Source organism: Trypanosoma melophagium, assembly GCF_022059095.1.
Source record: "Trypanosoma melophagium isolate St. Kilda chromosome Unknown ctg7segment0, whole genome shotgun sequence".
NCBI lineage: Eukaryota > Euglenozoa > Kinetoplastea > Trypanosomatida > Trypanosomatidae > Trypanosoma > Trypanosoma melophagium.
In genome coordinates this window covers 311550-324140 of record NW_027125190.1, presented here as the reverse complement: position 1 = coordinate 324140, position 12591 = coordinate 311550, and the positions used below count along the sequence as shown (strand labels likewise).

Genomic DNA, 12591 nt, shown 5'->3' with positions numbered 1-12591 from the left:
TTTGAATCAACGAAAAAAAAAGAAAGAAAATAGTGCATGTATTACGTCTCAGAAATTCCTGTTCCGTAACTAAAAAAAAACTCTCTCTCTTTGGTTTGTTGATCTTGTCTCTATTATTATTGTTTTTCTGCTTTGATATATTTTTCTTTATTTTGTAAATATACTCACACATAAACATTTCATGGCTACGGTAACCCCCAAAAGGAGAGATACTAGTACTGTAGTTTAGTTAAAAGAGTGAATAAGAAGAATCTCACACATTCTTTCTTATTCACCAGATTTGCGGGAGAGGGAGGAAAAAAAAAAAACACACACACACTTGTATAAGCCATTCTTTTATTACATTTATCACTATTAGTACACTTATCATCATTATGTTGCGAGTAAACGTTTTATGGCGTAAAAATCCTGTTATTTTCAAACAGGGACAGGGTATGTTCACACACCAGCTTAAACGAATGCTACAGAAAAAAGCCATACATCGCTATAATTGGGATCCTTTGCCAATGTATGATCCACGCAAACTTGTGCACGCCAATCGTCGTATTGATCCAGAAACATGGGAGGAAAAATATGATCCGCATTGGGATGAACGTGCACATTTGGTGCCTGATCAAACTTTCTATCATATTCCTATTCCACCAGAGTATAGAGATGCGTACTGGTGGAGAGACTTGCAGGCACGACGTGTGCAGTGTCCTATAGAATGGGTGAGTCATAGGATGTACAACAAGGGTGACCGACAGCGTTATGACTTCCAGGACTTGGCATTTAGAAAGAAATTTGAGTACTCATACGAAGATGTAGTAAAGAATGCAAAGGAAATGCGAAGCTAGGGTGTGGAGGGAGAAAAAAAAAAAACAAAAAACCCAAAAATGTGTTTTTCTTTTCGTTTCTTTCGAGGGCCAGTTGAAAAACGTATTTGTTTTTTTAATGGTATTGTTGTTATTGTTAATGGTGGTGTATATGCTTCTTGCTGGTGGTGATTGTGTTTGGGAATTTTTTCTCCAATTGGAGTTGGATATGACTATGATTCCTTTGGTGAAGAAAAAAGGGAAAGAACGAATAGTTAAAACTCATATCAAAAGAAAATCCTTGTTTATTATGATTTATTGCTGTCTTAGTTATTATTTACTGCTTCTTTCTTTTATTATTATTATTATTATTAGTAGTAGTAGTAGTAGTAGTATTTCTCAATTCCCTCTCCCATCCTCTAGAGATAAATTAAATTAAAAAAAAAACCTCATATATATATATATATATATTAGTGAGAGAAAGAGATAGAGAGATAAACTGTAAGAATCATGATGATTCCCGGCCTGGGTCTGGACTCGGCGCTTGGACGGCGGTCGGGCGGAGGTCCCCGGGGAGTCGGCGGCGGCGAGGACGGCGTGCCCGGCTGTTTTTCCCCCCGCCCCGCCCACTCCCGCAGCGCCAGCGTCGCCAGCAGCGCCGGGGGGACCACCCACGGGGGAAGACGCGAAAGAGAAAGAGAATTAGAGACATCGCCAGCGCAGAGACGAGCGCCGTCGTTGGAGGGATTCGCCCGCTCCACCGCATCTCCCTCAATGCCGGCCATACGACGGGCCTCCGACCAACGGGAACGGGCCCTACGCCGACTCTCACCAAGAGCAACACTTCTTAATCACCAACATATACGACATGCATTAGCATCTCTGCTCCTAGCTTGTGCACCACCACCACTAACAACAACAATAATAGCACCAAGAGCAAGATCTAATAGTGGTAGTGGTGGCACTCAAAAAAGTGGTGAGAGAAATTGTTTATTAGGAGTACATTCTGAATTGGATGACACATTTGTGGAATACTGCGATAAACTGAAATTAAGGGAGGTATATGTATTAGGAAAACAATGGAAACATGTCACAGCTGCTCAGCGTGAAGCTTGTAAATTTTCTTCAACCAATATATCTGCTCTTGCAACAAGTACTTCAGGTGAACATGTTGCGATTGGTGATCGTTGTGGTCGTGTCTTTGTAATGCGTCGTGGGGAGAAGGTGGAAAATGATGATGAAAATGATAATGATGATGATCATCACCACATGGGAAATGAATCTAAAAATTTGCGTAGAAGAAGAAATTCTACTTCGCGTGTAGGTGAGCCATATAATTTTGCAGTAGGAAGGCAAGCGTATACTTCTGTTATTGATCCTTTAAATAGTGTTGAAGTAACACCTAGTATTCAAGCTCTTTGTTTTCTTCCAGAAGCTGGACCAACTACTTACGTACTTACAGCAAATGAAAAAATGCCAAAGTTATATAAAGTTGTACAGGTAAGAGAGTCTCCTGCACCTTTTTTAGCCGTTGATAGACTTGAAGAAAAAAGTGTTGGTTCATTGACGTTAAATCCACTACGAGGTACAAAAACATCTGCTATGAAACAAGTTTCACGTTATGCATTAAATCATGAATATAATATTAATTCATTATGTCCTTTAGCTGATAGTTCACAATTTTTTTCTGCTGATGAACTTACTGTAAAACTTTGGTGTGTTGAATATCCTGATACCTCTATTGAGACTTACAGTCTTAAACCACCCCTTGAAGAAGATGCACCGGAAGTTATTTGTGGTATTCGAACATTTCAACACGAACCATTTCTATTATTTATTTTAACAACATCAGGAAATGTTCGTGTTGTAGATACACGTCAGACACTTAAATGGTTATACCAAGCTCCATTAGTATTTAGAAATACACTTTGTGAAGAAGATATTGTAATTTCTTCTAGTTTATCTGATTGTGCACTTAGTCCTTGTGGAAGGTATGTAGCTGGACGTGATATGATGAGTGTTTGTCTTTGGGATATTCGTCGTCCCACTCCCTATTCCCAAAGTACAGGATTAAATCCATCTATAGCAAGTCAAGATGATGAATACGATGTTGTCCGTCGATGGGAACTCTATCCACATTTACGAGAACATATTGAACATTTTTTTCAAGGAGATATGTTAGAACAATTCAATGTTCGATTTTTAAATACGCATGAAATGTGTACTGGAGGTTTTGGTGGTACGTTTTATACACTTGATACTCTCAGGGAAAATGATAGTACATCAGAAGTCGGCTCTGTAGAGCGAGGTTGCTATCCATGTTGTAATATCGGAGAAATATTACAATTTCCAGATATTCAGAATATAAAAGAAACTCCTCGTGGTTCATTGAAATCACTTTCAATGGAAGATGTGACGTTTCCAATGTCTAATGATGCTGAAATATTATTGCGTAATACCGTTACTCGACTCTCGCATCCTCTTACCTCTGGAAATGGAGATTGTTCCTTGTTGGGATCTTGCGGAAATGCTCTTGTTCAACTCACGTATTCCAATTTGTCTTGTTAAACTGCTTTTTAGATGAAGTAACGAAAATAAATAAAGAAATAATAGAAAAAAAAAACAAAAATGGTAACTCCTCTGTTTATTTATTTGATTAATTGTTTTTATTATTATTTTATTTTCGTTACTCTTGTATTATTTCATGATATTTTTGTTTCTACTTCCTCAAACATCTTTGATTGGTCGTGAAAAAAGAAAAAAAAGAAAGATGAGAGAGATAATAAAGAAAGGAAACGGGACACTTTGCGATCTATTGTAATATTGTAATCTTTTTTTTTTTACACTTTTGCTAAGATCTTTTGTTTATTATTATTATTATTATTATTATTATTATTATTATTATTATTACCCATGCTTTATCATGCTTTATCATGCTTCATCATGCTTCATCATGATTCTTTTTTTTTCTCCCATTTTTTTCTTTTGCGGTTGTGTCATTGTTGAAAATCGCATATTGATAGAAACAATTTAGATTGTTTTTTTTTTCTTTTGTCGTATTTCTACTATGCCTGTATCAGCCCGACGTCCAGCCACACGTTCACGATCACGATCACGATCACGATCGCATGCGCGTTCAGGTTCCCAAAGGCCTAACTCCAAATTGGGTTTGGAAAAGATAAAACTCAGCGCTGAAGATATTTATAACCAAGACGTGGAGAGGAAATTTACACCAGAGAGAGACACTTGGGATGGTCATTACGAGTTTTGCGGCTGGCCTGGAGTTCTTGGTATTATGATTGCCTCACATGTTCTTATATATTACTTTTGGATCTGCATTGAGAAGTTTGGCGGAACGATGATTTATCCCGGACATTCAATGCTAAAGGGCGAAACCATGTGGAGTGTTTTTGGCCACTACCTCCGTGAACATGCGGCCCCAACGTGGGAGACATTTGGTGTATTTACAGCATTCCTATTTTTGGAGTACGCCTTGGCGGTGATTCTCCCTGGTGTTCGTGTAAAGGGATTGCCAATTCCGAGTGAAAATGGATATCGTTTGGTGTATAAGTGTAATGCGGTACATGCGTGGTATTGTATGCTGTTCATCACAGCCGCCTTACACTACACTGGGGTCTTTCCACTTTATAAGTTACGCCGGGATTACGGTCGATATTTAACTGTGGCAACGTTATGGGCGGATTTTATTTCGATTGTGGTGTACATTCTCGGTCTTCGCCGGCAAATACGCATGACCCACAATCTCGTGTATGACTTCTTTATGGGTTCTGGTCTTAACTTCCGTTTGCCTGGTGGTGTGGATGTGAAACTCTTCGCGGAGTGCCGTAATTCGTGGGTATTGTTAGTGATACTCACACTTAGTAATGCGGCGGCTATGCGGAATGAAATTGGCTACGTTACATGGAATATGTGGTTTATTGTGTTTGCACAAATGCTCTATACAAACGCTATTCAAAAAGGTGAAGAGTGTATTATTACCACATGGGATTTGTTTTATGAAAAGTTTGGATGGATGCTTGCCTACTGGAATACCTGTGGAGTTCCATTTCTGTATTCTATGCAAGGACTTTACATTCAAACCGTGCTGAAAGATCATCAACACAGACCATGGCAATTGGGATTAATGCTTTCAGTTCTTCTTCCTGCATATTATATATGGGATAATGCAAATTCGCAGAAAAATCGTTTCCGCATGAAACGCAGTGGTGTACCAGATGCGATTATTCGTCGTAAAGCCTTCCCACAATTACCTTGGGGTTATATTGAGAATCCACGTGTTATTAGAAGCGAACGTGGGGAACTTTTCGTCGATGGTTGGTATCGCTATGGACGTAAATTACATTATACTGTTGATATTACCATGGCGTTTCTTTGGGGAGCCGCATGCGGGTTTGATTCGTTTATTCCATTCTTTTACGTTTGTTTCTTTACCTCGCATCTCGTGGATCGTGAGGTACGTGATGATCACCGGTGTAGAAAGAAGTACGGCAAATTATGGGATAAATACCTTGAAGTGGTTCCATACAAATTTATTCCAGGTATTTACTAGAATCACACACCCTACTAATACTAATACTAATACTACGTTTTCTTTTCATCTTTTTTTTCTGGTTTAATATTGAATTTATTTATTCTGACTTTGGTTTAGTTGCTTGTTTTTGGTATCTGTATTTGAATTAAAACTCATATATATATTATATGGGTTTCTACTCCTTTTTCTGTATGGACGTGTGTGTGTGTTTGGTTTTCATTCCTTTTAGAGTATTTTTATTTCCTTTTCTTCTGAGATTCACTTGTACGTGACACTGATATTTTTTACATCTCTCATTATGTAACCTTCTTGTAGATTTACGTATGCATTATATATATATGGATATATATAAATATATTATGGATTTATTTATTTACAGATGCTCATCTGTTTATGTTTATGCAAAAGAAATACTACAGAAGCGTTCAAAATAGGAAGTTATTATAAAAATAAAGGAATGAAAAGGAACAAAAAAAATATAATAGGGAAAAGGTGGAAGAAGGAACTAAAAGGGAATGAGACGGTAGAGTCAAGAAGAAAATATCATAAAATATAAAATGAAACAAACAAACAAATCAATGGTAAATGCGAGCTGGAGGGATTGATTAATAGAAAACAACAGCAGAAAACAATTGCAGCGAGAAAAGGCAAAACATAATATTAACTTGGCTAATAAGAATAAAACAGGGGGTGAGGTGGTGGAGAAGGCCGGTAAAGCAAAAGAAGAAGAACTAACAAATGAAAATACCAAAAAAAAAAGAAAAAGAGAACAATGCTATAACTTATTAGCCACGGCAAATGACTTGTTTGAATCTTTCTTGGCTAGAACTCTATGACGGGTATGCAAAGGATGAAAAGAAAAATGAAATGATTAGGATGAGGAATGAGAGAGTAAAGAACTGAATCCTGAAAGAACAAAAAAAGTTATTGTGTAGTGAAGTTGTAGTTTCTTTTTTAAATGTCTCTCTCTATATATAATTCATCTGTTGTATATGTGAAATCCACAGCAATTGCAAGCAAAACGTTTACCAAATAAACAATAATAATATAATAGCAGCCGCTATATATAATTCTCTATCTTCCTCTATATCTATATATGGAGGAATATGTATCTTTGAAACGTCTCTATTGTGTTTCTTTAATTTATTCTGGATGTTTTCGTATTTTCTTTCCTTCTCTCTCTCTCTGTGTGTGTGGTGTATTTCTATTACAATGTCTATTTTTCTTATTTTTACTTATTTGTTTTCTTATTCCCTTTCGAAGAATTCTTATTTCTTGTCCTTTCGGATATTTATCTGTAATACCTCACACCAAACGGCTTATTGACATGAACTCTGAGGGGGGACAAAAGAAAACTTTAGGTTTCTCTGTAGATATACGATCGTTTGTTTTACTTCACACACCTGATAGGAAATTCCAAGAAGGACAAACAAAGAAAAGAAAAACGAGCGTTTTGTGGGTGTGGGAACTTTTCTCTGTTTATTTTATTTTATTTTTTCTTCTTGAGAGAATAATAATAATAATAATAAACGTAATTATATGTATATATATATAAGTGTATATGTATATATCTGTATTGTGTGTATTGTTTGTTATTCCTATTTTTAGGAGCTTGTGAAAGGAATATGCATCCGGTTTTTGGTTTACTATAATCTGGGTTTTTATTTATGTTTTGCCTTTCTCTCCTCTTGGGTGTTGTTATAGTCAAAGAGCCTCGAGCTGAGCGATTAGAAAAGGATCTATGATTTGTTTTTTTTCTTTTTCCGTCCCACCCACCCTCTTTATCCCCTCCACATGGATGGAACAGGAGTGGAAGGGATTTCAGAATCTGCCAATTTGAAAGTCCTGCCGGGTGATTTTTCTGGCAGAATAGAGAATTTGATTTTTACGTTTTTGTTATTGCGCGGTATCGTCTCAATGATGGGTCCTGTGTTTTGAGATCATTGGGAACTTCATAGATTTATTTGTTTTCTATTTATCTGTTACCATTGATTAAAGTAGGAAAGCTTATTCTTTTTTCCTTTTTTCTTTTTCTTTTTCGGTTTCATGTATTCATATTCGCCTCATTTTCCACATTATACAGAGTAGGAGCTTGTAGTGGGAAGACAGAGATAGAAAAAAAAAGAGGAGAGAGGAAAAAAAAAAGAAAAAAAAAGAAGAGTTTCCTCTTCTTCTTTTTATTTCTTTATTTCTCTGACGATATCTTTCCTCTTATTCTCCTTTGTCTGTATATATACCTATATAAATATATAGATAAATAGAAAAGAAAGAAAGGTGATAGCTTGTGTCTATTCATCATGCTGAGACGCAGTGCAGTTCTCTCCGACAGCTTTAAAGAGCATTATCACCGCGTGCATCTCCCACGGCGAATTGCACTGCAGCGTTACATACGACAACAACAACAGAAAGAACAACAAAAGCAACAGCAAGGTGGAGGAGAAGTACCATATAAATATAACAGATGGTGGGTAAATGCTGATCATGAGTTTGTGCATCAACATGCCTTTGTAGAGGATCCAGCGGTGACACGGGCAAAGCGTGAGGTACTTCCGCCTGTAACAAAAGAGAATATATGGAAAGAACCACAACAGACATTTTTTATGCCCTTCGCACCTTATATTCGTGTGGTGGATTACCCAAAAGATCCAGATGCAAAGTTTCTTAAACCAGTGAATATACCGCGTTGGAAAGATTACATGCAGCGTACGAAGCCTGTTATTCCTCGAACTTGGTACTAGTTTGGTGAGTGAAAAAAGAATCTATACATATTGTTTGTAGTGTTTGAGTGAACATATATATATATATATATATATATATATATATATATATTTGTGTTGTGTTGCAGATGAGATGGAGTTGCTATTCGCTATCCGGTGTGAAGAGGATGAGGAATTGTTCTAGTGAGAAGGGGTAATCCGTGTGGTTATGAAAATTTCTTTCTCGTAACGACTATGGTTATTATTATTCCTTCTTTCTTGTTATTCCTTTACTATTTGTATATCAAATAATATTAATCTCTCCCTCTATCTCTCTCTCTCTTTCTCTCTATTTCTCTCTTATTTATATGCATATATGTATATAAACATGATATTCCATCCAAACTGTCTTCTTCTTGTTCTTCTTCCCAACCCTTTGAGCGTGTTAGGAACTCCATATATATATATATATATATATATAGAGAGAGAGAGAGAGAGACCGTGAGGACTACCCTATTTCTCCATCTTTATATATACTTATCTATCTATACACATTATTACTTATACACATATTAATAATAGAAAGACTACTAAGTCTCTGCGTGCGTGTAAGAGAGAGAGAACACATACACAAAAAAAAAATGAATCTGCAGGGATTAGTACCAGCCGGCCGCACACTCACAGAAGAACAGCAAAAACACGTGCGAGATTTACAGGACGAGATTGACGAAATATGGAGTCGCCGCGGAGATTACAAAATTGACGATACCGCCTGGGAACGAATGCCACTCTTTATGGAAAATATCACAGATGACGATTTACAAAAAAACGCCGACTGTGCCGCCCTCGCAAGTATCGCCTACGACGCCGTTCCACCAGAAGAAGTGGCGGAAAACAGAAAACAACACGGGAATAAAGCCATTCAACTCGCACTGGATCCAGCACAGGTAAATAAGGAAAACCTCGCCAGGGCCGCAGCGCACTGCTATACAGAGGGATTAAATGCGAAATGCAAAGATCCCATACTTAATGCCCAGCTCTACGCGAATAGAAGTCTGGCGCAGTTTATTATACAAAACTACGGTCATGGTTTGGAAGATGCACAGCGGGCTATTATTCTTAATCCAAACTACAGTAAAGCATACTATCGTGCCGCCCGCTGCGCAGAGCGGGTGAAGAAGTATGAACTTGCCCTTGATCTTCTTTCCAAAGGTCGTCAAACAGAGCCACCACCGACAGATGAGGCGTTAAAGGAGTTTGCACAACTGGAACAGGTTTGCCGTGAGTCGTTAGAAAATGCAAATGCGAAAGAAAAGAAAAAGAGTCTTCGTACACGTGTTCAGGCAGCGGAGACATCTAATGTGATGCGTGCCATTACTTCTAGAGGTATTCGTCTATCACCCAAACCAGAAGTAACTAGTGAACAAATGGGAGTATATGGTCAGCATCAACCTTTCTTTGATAAGGAAGGTTTACTGCATGTTCCTATTCTCTTTATGTATGATGAATATCAACAAACGGATTTTATGCAAGATGTCGCATGTGATGTTAGTGCAGCAGATCTTCTTGATGAATTAATGCCTTTTCCATGGGATGATAAGGGTCGTTATAATAATATTGATGATATTGTGGTTATTTTTAAAATTGATGATGGTGTAAAGATGCCAGAATACTATGAGGTGGATCTCTCCTGGCCTCTTATGGAAGTATTTCGTTTAGAATCATACAAAATGCCTATGCTACTTCCCGTACTCCACATTATCTGCAGAGATTCTGAGTTACTGCAAGAATGGAATGTTCAAAAGGCACACTGAGAGAGAGAATGAAAGTCAATTATCTAAGCAGACGAGTAAAACTGTGAATAAATAGTCCCGAAAAGAAAAAGGGAAACAAAAAGAAAAAAACAACGACGTTCGAAAGAGAGAGAAAGAGAGATTAAGTAAGAAGAACAAAAACAAAAAAAAAGACGAAAAGAAACCCAATGCAAATACATGAAACTAGGTTAGCTTAAATGAAGTGGTGTCTCTTCGTAACTTTGATATTAGTTGCTTTTTTTTTCATTTTTCCCCGGTCCTTGGTACTCTTGATATCCCATAAAAAAAACAGAAAAAGGTAAGAGCAGAAACAACAAAAAAAAAACAAAGAAAAAAAGGTAAAGACTAATCAAAAGAAAACAATATAATAAAATACATTAATTTCACACCTACATTCTTTTGACAAGGTTGAAGACACCTTTTATAATAATAATAATAATAATTATTATTATTATTATTATTATTATTATTATTATTATTATTATTATTATTATTATTATTATTAATCAATTATCATTAATCATGTTGCTTGGATTCCCATTTGAGGTATGGGTTGTGATGGCTATAGAATTTGCAGAACGTGTAGGATATTATGGCACTACTTATATGCTTATAACCTATTGTACTAGTATGCTGCGCTGGTCCCCTAGTGTTGGGAACGCTGTACTGAATGGCCTTTATACATTTACCCCGGTAACAGCATGTATTTCTTCTGGATTGGCAGATGGAAGATGGGGACGTAAATATTCACTAGTTGTATTTCTTTCTATTTATGCTATAGGAGTTTCGCTTATTGCCCTTTCATCGTTTCCATTTAGGTACGGTGATTTTCCACAGCTTCCATTGGTTCGAAGTATTTTCTTTTTCTTATTAGGTTTATTATTATTTGCCTCAGGTTATGGTGGGATGAAGGTATGTACTAACCCACTAATGGCTGATAGTGTATCGGAAGTATATAAGGAAAACGAGGAAAAATGTGCAGAAAGGCTTTCACGACTTTTTCGCTGGATATATTGTGTAGCAAACTGTGCTTCATTGATTGGTATTGGTGTCCCTCCATTACTTCGTGGTATTGACAAACGAACAACTTCTGTTGGTTCTATTACATATACAACAGGATATTATATTGGATTTTCAGTTTCAGCATGTTCTTGTATATTAGGACTTATTTTGATGCTATTAATGTATCGAATATTTAAACCAAGTAAACAGGTTCCTTCTTTTTTACTTGGACGTATTTTATTAAGATCTATTCGCATACGTTGTTATTTTGCTACTGGGCGTATTCGAGATGATGCCTTTTTGTACTCTCATAAGTGGGATTTAATAGATTATGCCGCCTATCCTCTTAATGCAAGAGATTCTTCCTTTTCTTCTCAAGCCATGCGTCCTATATTTAAAGATACCTCCGATTTATCAGAAACTTCATGGAAACCAACACAAGGAGAAGAAAATGGAGAAAATGGTGTAAAACATAAGATTTTAGTACCAGTTAATATGAAACAAGAGGAATCAAAAGAAGGTTTACCTATTTGTTTTGTTCTTACTGCGTCTAAATCAGATCATAATGAGAAAAATATTTCAGCTCCACTTAGTTTAAGTGTTGTTGAAGATGGAAAGAAAGTTGTTTCTTTATGTCGTGCTTTTACTGCATTACCTATATACTGGTTAACTACTAATCAGTTTAGTACAAATTTAATTTTACAAGCTGCAGCATTAAATCTTCCAGATCATATACCTCCAGAGATATTTAATAATGTAAATGTTTTTGCTCTTCTTATTTCTTTATTGCTAATGGATCGTATAATATTTCCTCGTATGTTTTATGGACGTTCACCACCGATGCGGGGACGCGTAGTATGTGGATTTTTAATTATGATTATTTCTATGATATGGTGCGGTTTTGTTCAAGTAGGTATAGACAATCGTGGAATATATAATAGTGAGGGTCAATATATATTAAATCCTGGTATGGAAAGGCTTCCAGCTGGGTGGTTGGCAACACCATACATTATGCAGGGTATCGCAAGTGCATTAGTTGATACAACTGTCATGAAAGAAACTTATGTTCGCGCTCCAGAGTCAATGAAAGGAGCGGTGATGGCACTTTATCTTGTAGCATCTAGTTTAAGTGGATTCCTTGGACTTGCTTTATCTCCTGTAATAAAACCGCAAAATATCATGATTGTCATATTTGCCCTTAGTGGTGTACTTTTTATCGTTACAGTTCTCTTTTATATATTAAATAGCCATGAAGAAAACGCAAGCGTTGATGCAGTGATACAGGATAGCAATCAAGATTCTGGGGTGGGGAAAAAACCAGATACATCTTGTAAACGTGAAATGGCGTACCTTCTTAACAAAGATGATGAGTCTAACGGTGGGACTTCTTTACAATATGGTGGTGTTCCTCAAAATAACAATGAGTTGTTGCGGCGAGAGGCTGCAGACGTTGATATTATTGGGAACACAACAAAGTAAATAAGCATAAAAGAGGTTTCTAACCATTATTTTATTTATTTATTTATTTATTTATTTATTTATTTATTTATTTTACTTTTTCTTTTTATTCCTTTTCTCTATCAGTGTATGGTGTGTGTGTGTGTGTGTGTGTGTGTGTGTGTCTGTGAGCGTTATTTGTGTATTTGTTTAATATGAAGATGATACATTTGTGGGAAGCTAGTAACGGGGGACACCTTCATGAGTTAAATTGGGGAGGATAAAAAGAAAAAAAA

The 12591-nt window shown here is 36.6% G+C and overlaps 6 protein-coding genes across 6 annotated transcripts; all 6 read left to right on the top strand.

Annotated features, from left to right (window-relative positions):
• Nucleotides 1–374: 374 nt before the first annotated feature.
• Nucleotides 375–836, top strand: LSM04_005588 (uncharacterized protein; the record flags this gene model as incomplete). The annotated part of the gene is made up of 1 exon (XM_067335323.1): nucleotides 375–836. One exon carries the CDS (start codon nucleotides 375–377, stop codon nucleotides 834–836), a length of 462 nt encoding a protein of 153 aa, XP_067186620.1.
• Nucleotides 837–1304: 468 nt separating this feature from the next.
• LSM04_001083 (uncharacterized protein) lies at nucleotides 1305–3362 on the top strand (the record flags this gene model as incomplete). The annotated part of the gene is made up of 1 exon (XM_067335312.1): nucleotides 1305–3362. The coding sequence occupies one exon, from the start codon at nucleotides 1305–1307 to the stop codon at nucleotides 3360–3362; it is 2058 nt and encodes a 685-aa protein (XP_067186540.1).
• A 499-nt stretch (nucleotides 3363–3861) lies between these two features.
• Nucleotides 3862–5364, top strand: LSM04_009354 (Ergosterol biosynthesis ERG4/ERG24; the record flags this gene model as incomplete). The annotated part of the gene is made up of 1 exon (XM_067335301.1): nucleotides 3862–5364. One exon carries the CDS (start codon nucleotides 3862–3864, stop codon nucleotides 5362–5364), a length of 1503 nt encoding a protein of 500 aa, XP_067186697.1.
• A 2279-nt stretch (nucleotides 5365–7643) lies between these two features.
• LSM04_000852 (uncharacterized protein) lies at nucleotides 7644–8084 on the top strand (the record flags this gene model as incomplete). The annotated part of the gene is made up of 1 exon (XM_067335289.1): nucleotides 7644–8084. The coding sequence occupies one exon, from the start codon at nucleotides 7644–7646 to the stop codon at nucleotides 8082–8084; it is 441 nt and encodes a 146-aa protein (XP_067186536.1).
• A 599-nt stretch (nucleotides 8085–8683) lies between these two features.
• On the top strand, nucleotides 8684–9856 carry LSM04_007618 (uncharacterized protein; the record flags this gene model as incomplete). Its single annotated transcript, XM_067335278.1, has 1 exon — nucleotides 8684–9856. The coding sequence occupies one exon, from the start codon at nucleotides 8684–8686 to the stop codon at nucleotides 9854–9856; it is 1173 nt and encodes a 390-aa protein (XP_067186660.1).
• A 522-nt stretch (nucleotides 9857–10378) lies between these two features.
• On the top strand, nucleotides 10379–12337 carry LSM04_008321 (Proton-dependent oligopeptide transporter family; the record flags this gene model as incomplete). The annotated part of the gene is made up of 1 exon (XM_067335267.1): nucleotides 10379–12337. The coding sequence occupies one exon, from the start codon at nucleotides 10379–10381 to the stop codon at nucleotides 12335–12337; it is 1959 nt and encodes a 652-aa protein (XP_067186671.1).
• Nucleotides 12338–12591: the final 254 nt, after the last annotated feature.